Below are 22,780 nucleotides of genomic sequence, written 5' to 3' on the forward strand. Positions count from 1 at the left end.
TCTGTCTCTTAGACAAATAGTTACAGAGACACTGTGTGCCATGCCCACGCCGATGTGTGCTTGCCACGTGTGGCAGTGTCCCCACAAGGTCAGCCGGCATGCAGACATGGCATCTAACCACCTGTCCCTTTTATGATTGGTAGGGACAGCAAAACCTGGCGTCTCTACGGTACCAAACACAACGCAAGCATCGACTCCTCCGCAGACCCAGACCCCTCAGCAGAATCCTCCACCCGTGCAGGCCACACCTCACCCCTTCCCCGCTGTCACCCCAGACCTCATCGTCCAGACCCCTGTCATGACAGTGGTACCTCCCCAGCCACTGCAGACGCCCCCACCGGTGCCCCCCCAGCCACTGCCCCCGCCCGCACCAGCCCCCCAGCCTGTGCAGAGCCACCCGCCCATCATCGCGGCCACCCCACAGCCTGTGAAGGTGAGCGTCCTGTGCGTGTGTGTGGCCTAGCCTGACCACTGGCTGACTCCGGTCACCTCAGCTAGGTGACCCTTGCCTCCCCTTCCACTCCATTATAGTGAGGCTTACAGAAGACAGTCACCTATCCTTGCTGATGCTTCTGGCTCCCAGGGCACTTGTGGGTAGTTAGGACCTGGGGGGATCAAGCTGTGTTTAAATCAGCACAGCCTAAAAGCTGTTGTCTTGCTGACCCACAGATCCCATAATTGTGTAACACCTCCCAGGGGGTTGCTGCCCCCCTTCCCATTTCTAATTTAGACTGCATATTTGCAGATGCTGTCTAAATAGTCTCTGAAATGTGCCTCCCATGGGTGGCCAGAGTGACAGAGGTTGGCTGTGGGAGAGGTCCCTGGCATGTAGGAAACTGCTTTCAAAAGTCTCTTTGGCCTCTGGTGAGCAGATCCCACACTTAGTTGTGTGCTTTCTCCTGCCACTGGCAGGGTCCTGTCCCAGCTGCAGAACAGAGTGGTGGGACAGGGTTTCCCTGTCTTCAGTCCTTCACCTGTGGAATTTACCTTTGGGCCCTGTTCCCTGTGAGTGTTGAGACCCTAGAAAGGACCTGGCTTCAGGAGTGACCCTGAGGGCCCGCTGTGCCGGCCGCTGCCTCTGACCGTGCCTATCGCGCCTGTGCTCTCGGCAGACAAAGAAGGGGGTTAAGAGGAAAGCGGACACCACCACCCCCACCACCATCGACCCCATTCACGAGCCACCCTCACTGCCCCCGGAGCCCAAGACCACCAAGCTGGTGGGCCCCCGGCGGGAGAGCAGCCGGCCTGTTAAGCCTCCGAAGAAGGATGTTCCCGACTCGCAGCAGCACCCAGCGCCAGATAAAAGCAGCAAGGTCTCAGAGCAGCTCAAGTGCTGTAGTGGCATTCTCAAGGAGATGTTTGCCAAGAAGCACGCAGCTTACGCCTGGCCTTTCTACAAGCCCGTGGACGTGGAGGCGCTGGGCCTGCATGACTACTGTGACATCATCAAGCACCCCATGGACATGAGCACGATCAAGGTTAGTGGGTGTGCCCCTGGAGCTGGGGAACAGGCTCCCCGGGACAAGGAAGGCCAGCACCTCTGAGGCCTGTCCAAGAGGAGGGCCCAGTCTTACTAGCTGTCTAGGCTCTTCTCACCAGCCCAGGGAAGCCCAGTGCCCCCTGCTGGAGATTATGGGGACATCATCTGAGATCATGTGGTCATTTTGGTCACAGACAGCAATGCTGCCCTTTCCCTCATCTGAAGATGAGCCCTTTTGTGGCCTTGAGGCCCAGTGCCCATAGATACCTTCACTCGGTAGATGCTCCTGGAGAGTTTGGGGAGTGGTGACGTTGCCAGGCTCTATGTCATGAAGAAGGCCTTGGTGTCTCTTAGTAAAGGGCACACAAGTGCTGGCATTTTCACTGTAGTATTCTGAGGCCTTTTTGGTTTTGTTTATTTTAAGCCTTTTGGCACTTTTTTCCTTCTGAGAGTGGAGTAAGCCTGCCCAAACGTGGGATGGGCAGAGCAGGGGACATTGCTGTGTTCCTTTTGACCAGCCCTGTCCGATGTCACCAGGACAAGTACAGGCCAAGTCAGAACTGGGCCCAGCCCTCCCTTTGCAGTTCTGGCTTAAGCAGTACCTCTGTGGCTTCTCTGTCCACGTGCCTTTTAGCCAGGCACAGTGGGTGGGTTTGGATGCTAGCAGGGCAGTTCCTCGCCCTGAGACTTGGTGTTGGAGTATCTCCTTGTCCACCTGGTGCTGAGAACTGGGGTGATAACCTCTCCCCACTATGGTCTGGGTTAAACCCAGAGCCATTGAGAAGTTGACTTGCTCCTTCCTACAGGCAGCCCTCCTTGCTGCCACCTCCCCATTGGAGTAGGGGCAGCCACGGCTAACCAGGACCCGTCCTGTCTTTCTAGTCTAAACTGGAGGCCCGTGAGTACCGTGATGCTCAGGAATTTGGTGCCGATGTCCGATTGATGTTCTCCAACTGCTACAAATACAACCCTCCTGACCATGAGGTGGTGGCCATGGCCCGCAAGCTCCAGGTGAGGCTCTGGGGGAGCTCCGGGTGTGGGATCCTGCAGAGGAGCAGGCTGGCTGGGGTCCTGGGTGGGCCAGGCCACTATGGGCCTTGGCAGATTTTGTCACTTGCTTTGGTATAATGCCATGTTGCTTTGGAAGAGTGGACTAAAGTCAGGATAACACATAAATTTTACATTAGGATTATTTCCTTATAATTAAAGCAGGGTGGTTGGTTATGGTCTTGGGCATTTTGGATTTTGGGGTGTTCCACTGAAAACCCCCCACCCCCCTGCATTCGGTTGCCCTTGGCTGGAAGAGTGCGTGTCCTGTGCATGGCCCAACCTCTTCTCCAAAACAGACCTGTCTCAAGTCGGCGAGGGACACTCTTGCCAGGTAGACAGTTTGTCACAGTTCTGAGCTGAAGTAACTGCCCAACTGTGGACATTTCTTCACCAGAGCCTTGAAAGCCTTTGTTTGCCTTCCCGCTCCAGGGTGGCTGCTTCTAGATGTTCTGTGTGGCCATGATGCACTAATGGGTGGGATTCGTAACCCCTTCAAGTTGATTCTGGGTGATGTACGCTGTGGAGTGCACACATGGGTGGAAGGGAGGGGCAGATTACAGCATAAATATGTGAACTAACTCCACTTTTTTCTATTTAAAAAAAAAAGGAAAAGCATATACCCAAATTTAAACAGAGACATATATTTGAGTAGAACAATGAGGAGTTAAAAATTATGGAGAAAAAAGTCGATATTTAGTACTGTTATAATCTGTTTTATTATTATTTGAAATTACACATAATAAAAATTCCCAGCCTCTTCTCCCCAAGGTCCCACGTTGCACTTCTGCTTTCAGGGTCAAAGCAGACTGTGGGCTGAGCCACCTGCTGTCACAAGGTACAGGTCCAGTCTACACATCCTGCATCAGGTCCTCTCCTGGCACCTGGGTGGGCCTTTCTCAAACCAGGCTTTCTCAGCCATCTGTGAAATGCTTCCAGAAGCAAGGCTTGCAAAAGGCCTTTAGTGACCTGTGGGTTGGTGTCTATCAGAGGTCACCTGAGCCCTGCTTGCCCACCTGCCTTCCAGCTCTGTTAACTCCACACGTTGTCATGCATTCACCAGCATAGTGTCTCCTATGTCATCATGTTGGAGCCAAGGCATGGTCCTCTTTGTTCTTTCACTGCAGCCTGTCTGGGTTAGCCTTTAGTGCTCTGAAACTCTACGTGTTTAAAAAAAAAAAAAAAACTTACTAGCATGGATCTGGCTATCGTTAAACACACACTCAGACTTGAAGGTTTGTATTTCTACTGGCTGTTTATTAGTTTTATTTTATCTGAGGTTTTTTGTTTAGTTCTGTTTTATGTTTTTGGAAGGGGGACTCTCTTTAATTCAGTGCTATGTTGTCTGCTTTCTTCACAAAGCTTCCTTTTTCAGTATTTACTTTTGCATTTCCCATCCTTGAAGCAGATCAGGGTTTATAACTTTTCTGCAATTCTCATATGTAGCCACTAGGTGGCAGTGGTGCCCAGAGAGAGGGGGGGAGGGAGGGGGAGAGGAGAGAGGAGAGAGGGAGGGAGGCACACCCACCCCCTATCCCCATTCTCTCTCCCCTTCTCCCTGAGGACTTGGATAGCATTTGCCCAGATTAATACCCATGCCCTTTATTTGCCCTCATGCAAACAGCTAAACCAAAACAAGTTCTCTGTCAGCACCAAAGATCACTATTTTGAGCGACTTTATTTAAAAAGAAGAAAGAAGATATTCTCTGATATATTTTAGCTCTTCGTCTTCCTAATTTTTGTGCCTGTTTTAAGGCTTTTTTTTATTTCTTTTGCTTTTTTTTCCTTCTGGGAGTGGCATGAGCATGCCCAGACACGGGATTTGCTCATAGCAAGGGCACTGAGATATTTGCCACAAAGCAGCCTCTTTTCTAAACATTGACTCCAGACACCAGGCTGGATGGGACAAGGTCCTTGCTCTCGAGGAGGGTCCACTTCAGGTGGGGGGAGGGGGCAGTGCGCAGTGGGCCACTCAGCACGAGGCTGCCTCTGCCCCCAGCTTGCTTTGTCCCTTGCAGGTTGGGTCTCCACGCTGTTGAAAGTAACATGCCAGGAGGCAGGTGGGGGTGCCTGATTCAGCCCAGTTGACGTGGCAGGCCCCCTGTGTGGACTTTTCCTCTAGAAGGCAGTTCCTGTATTTTGTAGCATCTTGAGCTGTGTTTTCTTCTTTCTTTCGAAGCTTTCTAGGATCAGCATGGTTTAGGTGGCAAGATTACCCACTGGGGAGGAGGAGTAACAAAATCCCAGCCCTTGTTTGCCTCAGTAAGAGGTGTTGGGATCTACTGTCTCTTAATTAGGCTGTGCCCAAAGACTGGGATTTACCCAGAAAGTTTTACGGGAAATGATCCACTTTATATTCCTCTTTCAGCCTGTAAATTCTGGGCCTTTAGAAAACCCACATCCCGCCACCTGGCAGCTGTGGTCACAAAGATAGTCAGGAGCCCCTGGGCTCAGGGTTTCCTTGGGAGCCTGAGTGTGGCTTGAGCTGAGGGCTGCTAGCCTAGCTGCTGGGCCCAGAGCTGCTGGTGGTACTGTCCTCTACCCTCTGTTCTATTGTGAAGTGAGGAGTAATTTAGGAAGTTTTGCACCTATGTGGATTACCAGAGTTTTATTTTGAGAGAAAGTGCAAATTCATGGTGGTACGCAATTGTTTTTACGGCAAGGAAAAAAATTAAACTGAGGAAAGTGTGTTGGGGTCCTGCATTAGATCCCAGAGGTAGGAAGCTTGTGAAGCGTGTGTGAGAGTGTGTTTGTGTATCTGAGTGTTCACTCACGGCCGCATCCCCACCACCTGGCACCTCGTGTGCCTCCACGGCCTACATTGTACTCCCCACCTCTGTGCCCTGGTTTTGCCCAGGTATGGCTAAGCCTCACAGCAGTATCCAGGCATGGCCAAAGAGGGGCCGACTGGGCAACACCTTCTCCTTGGGTCTCCACCTGTGCTCAGCTGCAGGCTGATTTGCCTGGGAGTCTTCGGACACTGCAACCTCCCAGCACCTGAGCATCTCTGTTTCACTAAAGGGGAAGGCGGGAGCTCCCTCCATGAATCTGATGTAGCCCAGAGTAGATGGCCCTGGTCAACATTCCAGCGAGAGGAGATACTTACTCTCTGAAACCAGTGTTCTTTCTGATATTGAGAATTGCGACATGGCTCAGATTCTTGGAGTGGGGTGGAGGTAATGTCACACCAGGCGGAGTAGATGGGTTCATCTGAATATACTGCCAGCTCTGGTGCAGGAGCCCTGAGCCCCTGCTCCCCTGGTGGGTGCTGGTTGTTGGTGTTCACTGCTCCTTTCTGTCACCGTCCTCCCTCATGACATACTTGCCCTGGGTGCATCTCATCGGGTTTTACCATCCTCTTATCTGCCCCCACGCCCCTTTGATCTTTCTTTTGTACCATCCTCCTGGGTGTCTACAGCTATTGTCCTCCTCTCATTCTTAGGTCTCAAGTTCCCCAAAGGCTCTTTGCCACCCCTTGCTGTTTCTACCTTAGCACTTACGGCACTGTACAACTGTTTGTGTTCACCCCTTCAGGACAGGGAGTACATCATTCTTGTTTGCCACAGAACAGGTGCAAGTCTCAGCCACTTGGGGAGGTTTTCTGCAGCAGCCCTTAGCTCATTGGCACACAGGCCCGAGTGTGTTTCCCAGTATGTCCCCCACTTGGGCTGATGCAGGTGGGAGGATGATGGGTCATTCAGCTGGGCACAGCCAGGAGGCAGGCAACCCACCTGGCTTTTGTCTCATGCTCCTTGCTGTTTGGTCTTGGGGCTTTGGGAGGGCAGGGACCAGAAGCAGCTGGGGAGGGGAAGGAGGGCTTAGGGCAGGTGCCACCCCCATTTCTACAACAGTCACAGCCTGTGGGTCAGGAACAGGGATGTCCTTGTGGTAAGGGTAGAGCTGTCTGGCAGCTGGTGTTGGGGGCTAGGTTCACAGACCAGTGGCACGAGATAGCTTCCACTTGGTAAAGTGTCACCTCCCAGCAGCACCAAGTGCTTGGCCCTGCTTGCCACCCTTCTCCCTTCTTGGGGTCCTGATGCCCTACCACCTTCTTAGACACATTTCTCTAAGAGCAGGCCTGGCTCTTTCAGATGCTCATGTGGGTCAGTCATGGACCTGAGCCTGCCCACATCCAGGGCACTGTGAGCAGAGAGGGTCTTGCTCACCTGGTCTGAAGGCCCCCTCTCCCTGGCAGCTTGAGTGATAATGGTATCTGGTCATCCCTCCTGTTTGTCTTCTCTGTTGCTCTCAGATCTGCTCCATGATTTATTTCTGATTAAATTAGAAAGTTTTTGCCTTTCTAGTACTTAAACTGAAAACCACTCAGATAGCAGAGTTCAGGCAGCACCTTGCTGAGGGGAGAACCTGCCTTGGAGGAGGCCGAACCTGAGTAGTCTGGAGGGGAGGGGACAGTACCACAGTTGTGTGGAATGCCTGCCCTGCTGCCCAGGTCACTCATTTCCAGTTTCCTGGGGGCGGGGAAACCTGAAGCTGCATTCCAGAGACATCAGGAGAGTCTTGTAGGGTGGGCTCTGTCAGATACACTCAAGTTTGAAATACCAGCCTTGGAGCTCTACCCCACAGCCCTTCTGGGCCATGCTGCTCTCTCCAACATGGATTCACACTTGAGGAAGGCCCCCCTTCTGTTATGTGAGTTGCTGTGTTAACTGACTTATTCCAGGCTTAAAGCAGGTCTCAAAATCCTACTGGAAAACCAGGTCTCAGGAGCTCCTGGGGTGGGATCCTATGCTCAGTAAGCCCAAGGGTCTCTGCTCACGTTGCTTGCACCTCACAAGGCTGGCTGTCTCCCATAGCCTATTCTCAGCATCCCATATCTCGTCTATAACTTTCTCACATTTCTGGTGTACCCTGGAGATGCCTTAGGCAGTGGCATGGCCCTGCTCAGTGTTGTGCCCACTACAGCGAGGACTTGATCTCCTCACTGGCTGTGGGCTCTGTGCTGGGCACACTCCCACCTTGGGACCTTTGTTCCCTCTGGAACTCTAAAACTGCAGACCCCACCCGCTCCCTATGGGAATGTGAACCGTAAGACCCCTGTTCTGTTCACTGTTGTGTCCTGGTGCCCGGCCCACCGTCCGGAAGGTTCCCTTGAGATGTGCTGACTGAATGAGCATCAACCTGATGGGAGCCTCAGAGCACTCTTTCTGTGGGTCCTGTCCGGGCCTGCCATCTGTCAAGGATCCCCAGACTGATGTCCTCATTGGGCTGGCTATCTCCTGTGATGTGAGTCACCTGTCCTTACCTCAGCTGTGTCTCCCAGGGAGTCGGTGCCAGGCCATGTCGGGAGCACCTTTTTCCCCAAAGTGAGATTTGAAAGAGGAGTGTTGAAAGGGTTATCAGGGGGCCCTTGCCAGCCCCTCGCCTTAGTGATAAGGAAGGGGGTCACCATTGACTCAGCCCTCTTTGTTTCCTGTTGAGTCACCCCCAGCAGCCAGGGATAGTGTGACGCTGGGCCACAGTCCAGGCACCCCCAGGGCACCCAGCAGCCCTCATGGGCACAGCTTCCCCCTACCCCTAACCTCCAGGATGTGTTCGAGATGCGCTTTGCCAAGATGCCAGATGAGCCCGAGGAGCCTGTGGTGGCTGTGTCCTCCCCAGCGGTGCCACCGCCCACCAAGGTTGTGGCCCCGCCCTCATCCAGTGACAGCAGCAGCGATAGCTCCTCAGACAGTGACAGCTCCACTGATGACTCCGAGGAGGAGCGAGCCCAACGACTGGCTGAGCTCCAGGAGCAGGTGAGGACACAGGCAGCCCCATTTTCAAACCACAACCCCCGCCACCCCCTACCTCCCCCCGCCCCAGCATGAGTTCCAGCATGAGCAGAATTCCCACTGGTCCCCTTGTGCCAGGTCAGGTGCATATTGTTCATACTTAAATGTACACTGTGGGTATGGAGATGGGGTGACGTGGCCGTTCCCTGGGCAGAGGTGAGGCTTTTGTATCCTTCTGGTATCTGGAAGAAGGAGGCCGAGTCAGCATATGGTGCGTCTCTTCTGGGGCTTCCAGGATGCTCCTCTCTCTACAAGCTGACCATTAGGCCTTTAGTGCCCACATGTGTCTATGCGCTCTTTTTTTTTTTTTTTTTTTTTTTTTTAGTATTTATTTATTTGGCTACGCTGGGTCTAGTTGCTAAGTGCGGGTTCTTTGTTGCGGCATGTGGGTTCTTTTAGTTGCCACGTGCAGGCTCTAGTTCCCTGACCTGGGAATGAACCTGTGCCCCCTGCATTGGGAGCGCAGAGTCTTAACCACTGGACCACCAGGGAAGTCCCTGTCTATGCACTCTTGCCCAGCCTCTTTAGGGATCCTCTTCTTGGAACCAGCATGGTCATGGGGCTTGAGTGGCTCCTCTGACAAGGAGGACACTGGGCCACCCTGGGAGTTCAGGGTCTGGGTGGGCATGGGCACTTTGGATATCTAGTGAGACGGCAGGTCGTGGAGCTGAGGGCCAGAGACCAGGGTGACGGGATTGTGTGTCTTGCTTGTCTGCTCCACAGCTCAAAGCCGTGCACGAGCAGCTTGCAGCCCTTTCACAGCCCCAGCAGAACAAACCAAAGAAAAAGGAGAAAGACAAAAAGGAGAAGAAAAAAGAAAAGCACAAAAAGAAAGAGGAAGTGGAGGAGAATAAGAAAAGCAAAGCCAAGGAACTTCCTCCCAAAAAGACCAAGAAAAATAATACCAGTAACAACAACACGAGGTCTGTGGGTCACCCCTACCCCCACCAGTGCCCCTAGTCCAGATGGGGACAGTGGGGAGGGAGGCTGCCTCTCTGCTCTTTTTTCTGGGATGGGCCTTTGAGGGAGAGAGGATAGCAGGTAGCATGGTGCAGGCGGCAAGACAAACCAGAGCAGCCCCCCAGTTCACCATTTGTGGTCTCAACTGCAGCCATGTGCTCCCAGGAAGGTGCTGCCAGTGCCCCCTGTTTCCTGTGAAGACCACTGGGTGGGGGTGTGGAAGCCTCCCCAAGCCCTAAATGGAGAGATATGTGCCCACCTTCCCCCAGGGACCCATTCTTAATGGTGTCTGCATCACCCCATCGTAGCAAGAAGGAGCCAGCACCCATGAAGAGCAAGCCCCCTCCCACATATGAGTCGGAGGAAGAAGACAAGTGCAAGCCCATGTCGTATGAAGAGAAGCGGCAGCTTAGCCTGGACATCAACAAGCTTCCTGGTGAGAAGCTGGGCCGCGTGGTGCACATCATTCAGTCGCGGGAGCCCTCACTCAAGAACTCCAACCCCGACGAGATCGAGATTGACTTCGAGACCCTGAAGCCATCCACCCTGCGTGAACTGGAGCGCTATGTCACCTCCTGTTTGCGGAAGAAAAGGAAACCTCAAGGTGCCCTTGGGCACCCTGGGGCGGTGGCGGGGGGTGGTGTTCCCAGTCCTGGGTGAGGGAGAGGGCTGGGCAGATGGGCCAGGCTGCTACCCTTGCACCTCTAGTAGTGAGGCCCCTGTTGGCACCTTCAGGTAACTTTGCCTTCCAGTCTCGGCCCTCATTCTCTGCAGGCTTGCTTTCCTTCCGATTATAAAATCTGCATTCTTGACATAGAAACCTCTGAAGGTTTGTGACATCAGACTCAGCCCTAGGCTTATTGGTGCCTTTGTTGATCTCTCTGGCTGCTGGCCATCTGCGGTCCACCTGCACCTAGGTGTCCTAAGCCTTGCTCTGAGCAGCAGCAGCTTTCGTCCTTAGCTTCCTGCCTCTGAGTCTTCCCCAGAAGCCACCCCCCCTGCGTCTTTGGGGTCTCTGGGCATGGGGGGTGTGGCTAGGAGGAAAGGCATTAAGTTGGCACTGTGCCTGCCTGCTGTCTTCTCTAGCTTGGTGTGACACCCCCCCTCCCCCACCCCCAGGTCTTCCAAGCAGCTCTTTTGTGTTATCAGTGCCTTGTCTTGGCTCACAGCTTTTGCGTTAGAACCAGTAGGACTTAGGATCCACATCAGGGCTTTGCACACAGCCTTCATTCCAGCCCGGACTGACTCCTGGGGTCCTTGGCACACACACACACCCCATCCTCCGCCCAGGGTGCCACACAGTGACACTTGCCTCAGTCTGCACACTGAGGTGCTGGGAGATCCCTTGGGGCTCTTTCCTTGTCTTGTTTTGTCTTTGACTGTCATGTCCCCTTTAGGTCCTCTTTACCCACTGTCAGAAAAGTAGCTGAGGGAGCATAATCACAGCAGTCCCTTGTGTTAGAGAATTCCCTCCTGCCCTGGTCTCTTAATCCTTGATGAACCCTGTAAAAGGGTACTTTGAGAGATTGGAGGGACCTTGAAAGTCCAGTGTAAGCCAAGTGTTTGGCTGGCATGCATGGTAGGCTAGCTGCTTAACCATTGGGAAATGTGGGTCTGGCCGGGGTTCGGAAGGATTGCAGCCGGCCGTTAGGAGCAGCCTTCGGGCTCATGGGACTCAGGGCCCTGCCTGACTCTGTCCCTGTTGCTTTATTGCAGCTGAGAAAGTTGATGTGATTGCTGGCTCCTCCAAGATGAAGGGCTTCTCATCCTCAGAGTCGGAGAGCACCAGCGAGTCCAGCTCCTCTGACAGCGAAGACTCTGAAACAGGTTAGGTGTCTAACTTAGAGTCTTGTCGGAATCCTGCCTGTGCTCCATCCTGTGTCCAGGCTACCAGAGACCAGAGATGGCAGTCACAAGAACTTGCTGGGCCCTCCCATCTGTCCATCTACTTGGTCACCATGTTAATCTCTAACTGGGGGCGGGGGTAACCCTGCACCTGCCCCCACACTACCCTCGACCTGGGCTGGGGCAGGGAAGACAGGTAGCCAGGGGTATTGACACTGCAGAGACCTGAGAAAGAAGGGGTGGGAGCAGATGATGGAATTGATCTCAGCGTGAGCCTGCCCAGCCTCACAGTCTTCCGTGTGTCACAGTTGCATGCAACACAGCCCTTTCAGGTGATGTGATTTGGCAGGTGTGGAGCAGCCTGCTTTTGGCCCTGCTGTTCCTGGGGCTTAGGGCACTGCCATCCCCCCCATAGTGTGCTCACTGCTGCATTGGCTACTCCTAACTGCACGCACTTGGACATGCGTGTCCTGTACCTCTAACAGTTCCTTCTCTCCATGCTCCATGGGCGTGCATTTGTATCCACTGGTGCGCCTGAGCAGCAGCTTTGACACGGGAGGTGGGGGCAGGTGGAGATGCTGAGAGCTGTGCCAGTGGTGGGGAAGGGGACCTTTCCTCCAGATATAAGCCCTCCTGGTTATTCTCAGGGGAGCAGATGCTCAGACTGGCCCAGAGGAGAGGCTAGGGAAGAAGCCTGGTGACTAGCCTGTTCTGTGAGGTGGAGCTGGCCTTCTCTGGGTGAGCAGAGTTGTCCCTGGGCAGGTCTAACTCTATCAGCTGAGCAGACAGTCTGTGGACCACCCGCGAGCCTGCCCTGGGACCCTGGGTGTGCCCCTCCAGGCAGGCTGCAATGTGCACATCCACAGTGGGAAACGTGTGTTTGGGCAACGAAGACTCCTGGCATATTCTTTCATGTACCTATTTTATCCCTGATATTTTATTTTAACTGGAAATAAATGATAAGCTCCACTTTGGTCACATAAATAATGTGACCTGGTGGTGCCAAGGAAGTTTGAGGATCATTTGCAGCAGTTGGAAAGAGTGAAGCTGCCCTGAGGTGTGTGGGTCCACAGGTCCTCCTGTGGGCTCAGCCTGCCTCTGTCCAGGGAAGCTGGGGACAAGGGGGCCTCTGGGTCTTGTCACTGCTCCTCTTCCCTTTTATAGTAAGGACACCAGGTTTCCCAAGTGTTGGGGGAGGGCTCAGGACTACCTCATTTTCAGTGGGCCAAAGTGACATGAAAGTCATTAAGTATATTCTGTATTTATTGAGCTCCTATTGTATGCAAAGATTGCTGTGAGTAGTTTGCTGGCTGCCTCTTTCTCCATCCTTAACCATTTTTTCTTTCTTCCTAACCAGCTCCCCCTTCCATTGCTTTTTTAAACCTGTCTACCAGCAGGGGGCGCCGCATCTGGTGCTTGCTCAGGCAGAGCTGGCCCCAGGCCAGGGCCCAGTGCCCTTAACAGGGTGAATGGCCATATTCTTGGGCTCAGTTAGCATTCCTGGTGGCTGCTGACTTCTCACTTTCAGTGCCAGCCAAGCCTCAGGTTTGTCTTTCCCTCTGGGGTTTTGTACCTCCTGCATTTTCTAGCAGGCTGTTTCTACTAGGGGTTTCATAGCCTTTTCTCCTAAGGATCTGAACAACCAAAGAATACCCCAGAGGTTGAAATTGGCAGCGGACCTGATAGCTAAAACAGCATGGTTTGGCCCCACCCACTGTGGCACCTTAGGGGGCCATGACCATCACACCTGATGTCCCCGTTGCGAATCTGTGACTGTGGCCTTTGTCCCTGACTCCTGAGCTTCTGAGCGTCCTACAGCCCGCCTGCTGCCGCCTGCTGTGGAGTGACCATGACGGTATTTCTAGCAGCTCCCTGCTGCTGCCGAGATTTTTTTTTTTTTCCTCCACATTTTTCCCCCTTTTAAAGAAGCTGGAAGGATTGTGCAACAAGTAATCTGAGAGTCCTGGGAACAGCTGTCCTGGCAGGAAGGAGGGCGAGATTTACAGTCTCAGAGCCGCCAGCCTGCAGGCTCCCAGGCTCCGGCAGTCCAGCCCTGGCGGCTCCCTCGGCTGCCTCCAGCTCCTTCCTCTTCCCAGGCACCCTCCCCACCTTGGGTTTTACGAGCCTCTCTTTTGTCTTCGTGGTCCTGACTTTTCCTTTGCCTTCTGTGTGCGCTGGAGAGCTCTGTCGGAGGCCAGCTGAGAGCTTTTACTCTTGGGAGGGACCCACCCTATAGGTTTGTGCCCTGCAGCTCAGATGCTACAGGTTCCAAAGTGGGAGCCTGTGCCCTGGCACCACTGAATGTGGCCATCTGCCACCCCCATCCTGCACAGGAACCTGCACTTGCTCTCCGGGCAGCTCCTCCAGCAGCTGCTCGTGCTGGGTCCATGGAGCTGGGTAGATTTCTCTGACCAGTTACAGGTGGTTCTGCCTTGCGGGGGATGGGGCCTGGTGGGGGGCATTGAAGGTATTTCTCTTGGTGTTTGGGGGCTTAATTGTTTTGCCCTTCTTGTTCTTGTGTTTCCATTTGGATTAGTGCTGAAATTCCTAAGGGCCTATATTTGTCAGTTCTGCCGACACAGCCCTGAGACATGAATCACCAAAAGAAATTGAACCAGAGGCACTAAGTTGGGGCTAGGGCAGTGGTACGTGGACTCCTCTCTGGCCACTGTCCATAGACAAGGATGCTGCTAGCTGCTCAGGACATGGGGGCTGGTCCTTGGGGCAAGGCCGCTTTAGGGAGGCAGTGCGTCCACAGACTGGGGCGGAGGGGGTGTTTCTTTTCCAGCTCTGTCCCAGGCCACTGTGTGTTCCTCCTCCTGTTCAGGAGCATGCAGCACTGCTGGCCAGTCCCACGACATCTTTTGAACCCAGCTGTTACTTGAGTCGTGGTCTTCCACTGAGCTTTGATTCTGGTTAAACTCTGAATCAGCTTGAGGGACAGAAGGTGGTGGTACAAGTGCCACCCTCCCACTGCCCCTGAGCCATCTTAAGCTTTCACCCCATCACATTGCTGATGTCTGGCTCTTCCCAAATGCCACCCACAGATCTTTATGGGCAGGGGTGGCCACACAGTTCCTGTCACTCTCAAGAGCACCTCTGGCCTGGGCTGGGACAGGAGTTCAGGGAATTCTCTTGGACTTAATTTTGGTCTTTTAGTTGCGGAGGGAGCACGCTTCAGCTATTTTAGTCTCCTGGTTTCCTTTTCCCAGGATCGGAGCATGTGGGTGTTTCTTAATAGCTCCAAGGGGAAAAGGAATGCTTGATGTTTTGGAAAGATTTGAGCTGGAAAGTGCAGACAGAGGCCATGGGGCATTCTTCCCAGACAACCAGCCTCAGCTTCCGACCCCCTGGGGTCCTGGAAGGACTCGGTTCCAGTCCCATCTTGGGGCCTGCTGCTGCCCACTCCAAGGGTGTGACGCACGCTCTTGGGGAGGGGGTAAGTCCCCTGGTGGGGGTGGGGGTAGGAAGAGATCTGGAGGACGGGGCTATAGCCAGTCTGCCTGCACTGCCAGGTGACCCTCACACTCCCACACACATGCAGGGACGGATTTTAGGGCTTCATGGGCGAAGGTGAGCCTTGTGGAATGTGCCTTGAATGAGAGACCGGCCGGTGGGCGGGTTTTTCCCACATGCGCACTTGGGGACCATGGGAGTGCAGTGTTGGTTGCATCTGTGACTCTAACAGAAGCATCTGCTCTGCTATATGGGTGGGAACGAGCCCCACACCCCCTCCCCCATCAAGGGGAGCTGCATTCGATGCCTGGGACAAAGAAGGGACAACTTTCTTTCTCAACCTGTTTTTATTTTTTGTTTTTTTCTTCCTTAACAGTGTATGTAACTGGCTCCTCTTTTTATAATTTTTTTTGGTTTGTTTCTTGCGGTTTATAGGAATGCAGAGGTGAGGCTGTTAGCTAGAGGTCCTGCACTCCATATCTTTCTTAGGGTCTTTTCCTACCTCCACCCAAGCCCTGAGGAAGGGTCAGCATCACCTCCTTGAAATAGACAGGTGCAGAAAAGCAGACCCTGGGGGATAAGATCAGAATCAGTGGGCGCCTAATGCGCATGGCATACCAGGCTGGTCTTCAGAAGTGACGGCAAGGAGGACAGGCAGGGTAGCCTCTCAGATGCAAAGACCAGTAAAGGAAACACCAGCATGCACTCGGCACATATGGAACTTGTTACTGGAAGCAGTTCTGTCTAGAAGCATAAACAGCATAAACAGACTCAGGCGGTTCTGGAGACATCCATGCGTGCCAGATCCGAGGCCCTTCTAAGGGAAAGGTGGGTCTGTCCCCACCTGCAGCTGGCCAGGCAGGGGGTGGAACTCCTAGTCTGCGGCTATTCTCTCGTGCCCTGACAGCAAGCAGGGCACAGGAGGCTGGCTTGGTCTGCGGTTCTTCTGTTCTTATGACTTGAACGGTACATTCCACACCATTTCTCTCACACTGGTTTCTCTCTCCCTCTATGTAGGTCCTGCCTAATCATTGGACACGGACTCTTAATAAAACGGTCTTCAGTTCCAGATTCCTTCCCAGCAAGCTATAGCTTAAGTCCATTTTCTTCCGTGAAAGGGACAGGACTCCATCAAGTTATGGAATTCCTCAGAGCCCTGGGCCTGTCCCCTGGGGTGGATTAGTCATGTCCAGCAGCTCACGCCTAGTCCCGCCTCCGGGAAGGCTGCCTGCCTGGCTGCCCGCCCGGGCCTCCTGTGTAAAGACTGCCTGGCTGTCCTGCCCCGCCTCCCTGGTCGTCTGGGGTCCTCTGGGTGGGTGGCATCTCCCAGAGGGTGATGACAGTCCCCCCTGCACACGCATACATGTGGTGCTGCTCCGTGTGCAAGACCCCAACACAAATATGTTTTCTCTCCTCATCCCTCCCTCTTTTTTGGGGACTCTGGATCCTAACTGGTTCCCTCCTGGACCTTGCAATGACGTTAGCCCAGGGAGGATCTCATTCACCCTAAGGAAGAACACTGTAACATCTAGAGCTTCCCCAAGTGAGGAATGGGGCTTTAGAGGCGAGGCCAGCTGGGCCCAAAGGCTCACTGGGGCTGTCCCTCAGCATGCCTTCTCTCTGGTGACCTATAAGGCTCTATTAGCCAGAGGCTGTCACCAGCCACAGCTGATTCACAGCCCCCTGGAGTCCTCCTTTCTGTTTTCATTGTTCCCACTGTTTCTGTTGGGCATTTTCCCAACTTCTTTGGCCTCTTCTCCTAAAGTCACATAGGGAAAGTACTTCCTAAGCTGCCTCCCAATCCCTCCCTTCCCAGGTACTTAGAAGCAGGCTCCAGGAGCTGCCAGGCAGGCCATTAGTGAGGGGCGTCTGGGGAGGAGTGGCCGTGTAGCCAGTTGACCTGGCTCCTCTAGCCCATCATCCTTCCTTTGTTGGGGGTTGGGATCTGGGCTAGTGGCAAGAAAGGGTTCTTGAAACCCAGAGCACTGGACCAGTCAATCGTGAGGGCATCAGAGCCTTCGGGCCCTGTTCCATGCACATGCAAGTAGTCTCCTAGTCTTCAGTCCCCTAGAGTGATGACAGCTGCTGGGGATGGGGCAGGTCAGGGTGGCCACATAATCCAAGCCCTCTGAGAGGCACTAAATAGGCTTTTTTTTCGCTCTAAAAATAAATGTCGGCCCTTTTTTGGTCATGAATCCAGCATCTCAACAGAAAACTGCCTGACGTGAAAAGTTCCCTAAGGAATAGCATCTGCATTTCAGAGAGCTTTTTTTGTTTTATATATAGTTTGTGTGTACTTCTTCAAGGCCTAACCATCTCCTGGCATCTTGGAGTCTGCCTTCTGCTGGAGCTGGAAGCAGGCTTGAGGAGGTGCAGTTGGCCACCGCCTGTGTGGAAACCCTGGCACTCCTCCCCAGCTCCTTGGGGCCTTGGGCCCAAGCAGCTCTAACTGCCCCAGACTGGCCTTGGCCTTGGGTTCCCGGTTCAGCCTCCCCAGAGCCTCCAGGGCCCTGCAGTGATACTTGGGAGTTCCTAGGCTGCTCCCTGATCCTGTAGCCGGTCAGCTTCCAGTCGAACTCATTCGCCAAACAGACTATTTTGAGCTGCCCTTTGGCCTGTTCCTGATGTGTTCCCAGTACAACTCAGCCTGGCTGGGGTCAGGGAGCTTCATGCCCGGAGATTCCCACAGGACAGTTGGGAAGCTGCTGGTATTGTCATTCTGGGAAGATTCTTCTGTCTTAGAACAAAAGTCAGGCTAGATTCCCACAGTGTCGGCCTGTTTGCCTCCCCACCCCTCCTTCCCACTCGTGTGCACATGGGCTGTAGCCACGGGCCAGCTGTCCTGCGTGGTCCTTGCAGCCTCGCTGTCCAGGGATCCCGTCCTTCTTGCCCGTGGGGCTTCCGTCTGGCAGAGAACCTGATCTTTAGATTCAAGCTGTCACCTATGCCCAGTGCCCCAGGAACAGAGCAGAGAGAGCAGAAGCCCACTCACGCCTTGTCGGCAGCCTCCAGCATGCGGACAGTGGGAGGTGCCAGCCGGGCCTGAGGAGTCGCTGTAGGAGGGGTGGGAGGCCTGGGCATCTGCTGGTGCTGAGGCTCCCAGCCGGTTCAGTTGAGGGGCTACGCACCTCTGCCCTTACCTTCTATCCTGTCTCCTTCCCTTGAGTTGTGGGGGAGTGGGGAGAAATCAGTGTTTTAATCAGATTTTACAAAAACGTTTTAATTCTTTGTACAATTACCATCCTATGTAAAGATGAAACTTGTGTTGAGTTCAAGATTTTTATGGAATAAAGATCACACAGTACTTGAGGCCATCTTCATGTAACCCTTTCTAGAGAGTTTTGTGTGGGGGTGTCTTGGGGCTGGTGTGTTGTGAAGTTGTGCACTTCCTGTCTTGTCTTCCTACCAGTAACTCCAGCATGAGGCCCAGGACACGTGAGCCAGATGTGGCTGTCCCAAAGAGGCTCCAGCACCCCTTGGTCCCCACTGCTGGCCCCTTTAGTCCTCTTGTCCTGGTGGTCTGCTGTGCACCTCCCACCTTCTCTCCCACTCTAGGCCTGCCCCTCCCAGCACTTATGTGGAGCCCTGGGATGGTACTCCCAGGGACCTTTCTAAGGCAGCTGAAAGCCACTCCCTGGATCCTTAAGGGCCCCATTGCACTTTTTCCCCTCTAGTTCCCAGATGGGCCTCTCTGCTCATGGCTGCAGGGAGATGGTGTGGGTTCAGAGCCACTGTCCCTCTTTTGTGATGAAAAAAAGTGTTTCCTCCCAAGGCCATGAGATGACAGGCCACCCCTACCCTGCCCAGCCTTCTCCCCATGACACAGTGGCCTCTCCTGGTCAGACTTGACCCATTGGTCCCCTCCCTCCAAAGGCATGCCAGCATGCAAGCAGCCGCCCCCAGCCTCCCCAGCTGCAGTTTCTGTTACTGGAATCCATGCTGGGAGAGGAGCCCAGCCTGGAGGAATGCTCTGGCCTCTCTCTCCCACTCCCTTGGGTCAGCAGCCTCTGTGTACCATGCTTTATCCCTGTGTGTGTAGGGTCCGCTTGGTCCTGGGCCTCCAGCCTCTCCTTTTCCATCCTGCGGCTGCCAGACACCCTGTGGCCTGATCCTGCAAATCACCCAGATGGCTCCCTTTTATATGTGTGACCCTCAAGAGTGTCCTCACCAGCTTTTGTATGTGACCCAAAGAGTTCTGCGCCCTGTATCCTGGCATCTCTCAAGTCTGGGTTTGGGGCTGGGCCTACAGTTCCTGTGTCCCAGGTGTCCCTAGTCGCTGCCATTTGTATGAGACATGTCTGTAGCTGCTGAGTTTTGTGGCACTGTCTTATCACTTGCATGGAATGGTGAGCTTTTGCAGGGCACAAAGTCCCTTCTCATCCCTTTTGGTGACACGTCGCACCAAGGCTGTGCACCTCACAGAAGTTTAGCACGGCCCTCCATGAAGCAGCTTTGGAGCTAGCAGTGGAGCTAGCCCCGCTTTGGGCAAAAGCATGTGTCCTCCAACACCAGCAGCAAGAGCCAACACCCTGGCAAGGAGCTCAGGGAATGCCAGGCAAAGCCATGAGGTGCCTCTCAGTGACAGGAATCTGAAAGGCACCATGGGTCCTACCTCCCACCTGGTGGTTGGTGACTTCATTTCCTAGCCCTTGAGCACTGGCTGGGCTTTCTCTCCTCTGAGGTTTACACCCAGCAGTGTTTGGCAAGGGGCATCCAGCTGGCAAAAGTTCCTTAGCATAAGCTTCTAGAGTGGGGGCAGAGGGAGTCATGCTGGCTCTTGCACACTCCTCACAGAGGCAGGCACACCCCAGATTTATCCACACAGTGGTGGCAACAAGCCATTGGCTCCTGAGAAACCGGGACACATACTGCTTTCTCCCTGCAGCACATTGACTGTATCCCAACACAGGAACTTCTCTGAGGCTGGTCTCCTGAGAGGAAGGGGAGTCTGGCCAGTGTCGTCCTCCTCTGCTGGCAATGGCATTGAGTACCTCCCCCATTGGCTCCTGCGTCGTCCAGGGAGGCTGGCTGGCTGGCTGGCTTCTCTCTTCCTCCACAAAGCGCTCATGCTTGTCAGCACTCTCTTCACCTGTCCCATGGCTCTGTGGCCAGGCCTTGGCCCATGCTGGCACCAGTGGTCTTTCTCAGCCCAACTCACGCATCTCTGTTTCGTCTGGGAGGGTGGGAAGGAGCGAGCCTCAGAGGGCAATGCAGTTGGAGGCCACCGAGTTGTTACTTTTTAGCTGTGTGACCAGAGCAAGTCCCTTAACTTCTCTGAGCCTCACTTTGCTAATCTGTAAAATGGACAAGATCATTTCAAACACCATGGTTGTTGCAAGGCAAAGCAGGTTGGGGTGCAGATGCTCAGGTCACTGTAGAGGCTTCTGACCAGCAAATTGGAGGAGAAGTTGGGCAAGGAGGTTTCTCGTAGCTCAGTTCCCAGTGCATTTGGGTGTCATCTTTTAACGGAGCTGGTGGTCCGGAGATTGGCAGGCAGCTTTTCAGGCATGGTCCCTGCTAGGAAAAAGCAGCAGGCAACTGGGTAGGTGGCACCCCACATGTCTTTCCCTCCCCTGTGACCAACTTCCATCCCAGACAGAACCCAGCCACCCTCCCTCTCACTGTCACCGGTCCTTCTCCTGAACTCATCCTCTGTTTTCTCCTTGCTCTGCGTTCAAGGCCAGCTCCCAGTCTTCTCCCCCGTAGGCTCACCACCTTCTCTTTTCCTCCACAGAGATGGCTCCGAAGTCAAAAAAGAAGGGGCACCCCGGGAGGGAGCAGAAGAAGGTATGTGGTTTCGGGGGTGTCCTTTAGCAGGTGAGCAGTGGCCACCTGTCTTTTGGGGCCCTGGAGGGACCCTGTGTCTGACCCAGACGGGTTTGGCCTGCCTGACGTCAGCCTGTCTGTCTGTCTGTCTGCAGCACCATCACCACCACCATCAGCAGATGCAGCAGGCCCCGGCCCCTGTGCCCCAGCAGCCCCCACCGCCTCCCCAGCAGCCCCCACCGCCTCCACCTCCACAGCAGCAGCCCCCGCCCCCGCCCCCTCCGCCCTCCATGCCACAGCAGGCAGCCCCTGCGATGAAGTCCTCGCCTCCACCCTTCATCGCCACCCAGGTGCCCGTCCTGGAACCCCAACTCCCAGGCAGTGTCTTCGACCCCATTGGCCACTTCACCCAGCCCATCCTGCACCTGCCGCAGCCCGAGCTGCCCCCTCACCTGCCCCAGCCTCCCGAGCACAGCACTCCGCCTCATCTCAACCAGCACTCGGTGGTCTCTCCTCCAGGTGAGCTGCAACCACACCCGCAACAGTGTGGGGAGGTTCTCTTCCCACCCTGGTCTTACCACAGTGACAGGGCACTCTGGGCGACCTGCAGAACCCCTCTTAACCTCAGTTGTCTCTAAAGGGAGGTTAGCAGCTTCCCGGGGCCATTATGGAAATTACACGAGAGGCCCCAGAACAGGCCTTGCACAGAGAGAGAGTGCTTTGGGTACAGAAGACACTGATTCAGATCTTCTGCTGGGCCAGGCGTGGTGTGAGATGGAAAAATATGTGATCCTCTGTAGCTCCCAGTCAGGGATAGGGGTTTGAGAGGGCGCACAGCCTCATCCGAGAGCGGACACACCTGTGGGAATCAGGAAAGACTTGCTCTGAGACCTGAAGGGCAAGTGCAGCAGTTGGAGGGAAGGGAAGGGAGGAGAGTTGGGGGCGTGGAGCACGGGGCAAGATGGTGAGGGGCCGGATCCTGTAGACCTCCCTGGATGCTGTCCTTATTCTGGAGCTTTTGGGAAACCAAGGATGGTGGAGAGGTTGCCAGTTGGAGGGAGACAAGTAGGAGGTCAGGATGGAGGAGACCCCGGGGGCCACGGCGTGTGTGAGCCTCACCACCCTGCTACTGTGTCCTTCCAGCTTTGCACAACGCACTGCCTCAACAGCCATCACGGCCCAGTAACCGAGCTGCCGCCCTCCCCCCCAAGACTGCCCGTCCCCCGGCCGTATCACCCGCCCTGGCCCAGCCTCCCCTACTCCCGCAGCCCCCCATGGCTCAGCCCCCCCAAGTGCTGCTGCAGGAGGATGAAGATCCGCCTGCCCCACCCCTCACCTCCATGCAGATGCAGCTCTATTTGCAGCAGCTGCAGAAGGTGCAGCCCCCCACACCACTACTCCCTTCCGTGAAGGTGCAGTCCCAGCCCCCGCCCCCTCTGCCCCCACCTCCCCACCCCTCAGTGCAGCAGCAGCTACAACAGCAGCAGCAGCCACCTCCGCCACCGCCCCAGCCACAGCCGCCACCCCAGCAGCAGCACCAGCCCCCGCCACGGCCCGTGCATATGCAGCCCATGCAGTTCCCCACCCATATCCAGCAGCCCCCACCGCCCCCAGGCCAGCAGCCCCCCCACCCACCCACGGGCCAGCAGCCACCCCCGCCGCAGCCCGCCAAGCCTCAACAAGTCATCCAGCATCACCCTTCACCCCGGCACCACAAGTCAGACCCCTACTCAACTGGTAAGTGTCCCCCCACCAGCACTACCGTCCTGCCCCTGGGTTCTGGGGAGGCTGGCGCTAGGTCTAGAGTTTGGTCCTCAAGAAGCCAGAAGGGTCAGTTTGTGCTGCAGGCTGAGATGGGCTCAAAGCTGAGCCTCGAAGGCTCTGGGTTGGTTGGAGAGAGGCAGCTGAAAGGGGGCGATGATACTTGATGCAGTGTTTTAATCAGGTGTCCATCTTGCGTGCAAGCCGAGATGACAGATTAAGGCCCCAGTGGGCCATTTTCTTGGAACTCACAGTCAAGTGCATTAACAGTGCATTGTGATACCTGCTAGGTGAGGAGGCCAGAAGCCCAGGGGAGGCACCTGCTCCGCCTCTGGGGATTGGGGCAGGCTTCTTGGAGGAGGTGACCAGAGGATGAGCAGGAGTTAGCTTAACAAACAGTGGGGTGTGAGGTCCAGGCAGAGCCATGAGCAGGTCGGGGCAGTGTGGTCTGTTTGGGAACCTATGGAAACAGGTGCTCGGCTTTTGGTGTTAGGAGGCCCCCCTGGTGGAGCTGGGAGGGAGAATTAGGCTGAAGCTCACAGGTAGCTCACGACTCACCCAGGAATCATTGCTGTCTCCTGCTCCCAGTCTCCAGCCTGATCTAGGCTGCCATTTTCCAGTCAACAGCATTGGGCAGGCCATGTCCTCTTGCTTTTCCTGGGCACTTGTTTTC

At 54.8% G+C, this 22,780-nt stretch overlaps 1 protein-coding gene across 10 annotated transcripts in view; it reads left to right on the plus strand.

The window, feature by feature from the left end:
- Window positions 1-22,780, plus strand: part of BRD4 (bromodomain containing 4) — an 81,687-nt gene that overhangs the window by 54,230 nt on the left and 4,677 nt on the right. For 8 of the 10 annotated variants that reach the window (XM_049707973.1, XM_049707978.1, XM_049707977.1 and 5 more), the window contains 10 exons: window positions 144-433; window positions 1,113-1,478; window positions 2,363-2,485; window positions 8,068-8,283; window positions 9,043-9,242; window positions 9,588-9,883; window positions 10,996-11,106; window positions 20,315-20,367; window positions 20,502-20,865; window positions 21,490-22,083. In XM_049707973.1, the coding sequence (XP_049563930.1) occupies window positions 144-433; window positions 1,113-1,478; window positions 2,363-2,485; window positions 8,068-8,283; window positions 9,043-9,242; window positions 9,588-9,883; window positions 10,996-11,106; window positions 20,315-20,367; window positions 20,502-20,865; window positions 21,490-22,083 (2,613 nt within the window). Of the gene's footprint in view, window positions 1-143; window positions 434-1,112; window positions 1,479-2,362; window positions 2,486-8,067; window positions 8,284-9,042; window positions 9,243-9,548; window positions 9,884-10,995; window positions 11,107-20,314; window positions 20,368-20,501; window positions 20,866-21,489; window positions 22,084-22,780 lie in introns of all 10 variants that reach the window. The other 2 variants (XM_049707976.1, XM_049707980.1) reach the window with 2 other exon arrangements.

Source organism: Orcinus orca, chromosome 3 (assembly GCF_937001465.1).
Source record: "Orcinus orca chromosome 3, mOrcOrc1.1, whole genome shotgun sequence".
Classification (NCBI taxonomy): domain Eukaryota; kingdom Metazoa; phylum Chordata; class Mammalia; order Artiodactyla; family Delphinidae; genus Orcinus; species Orcinus orca.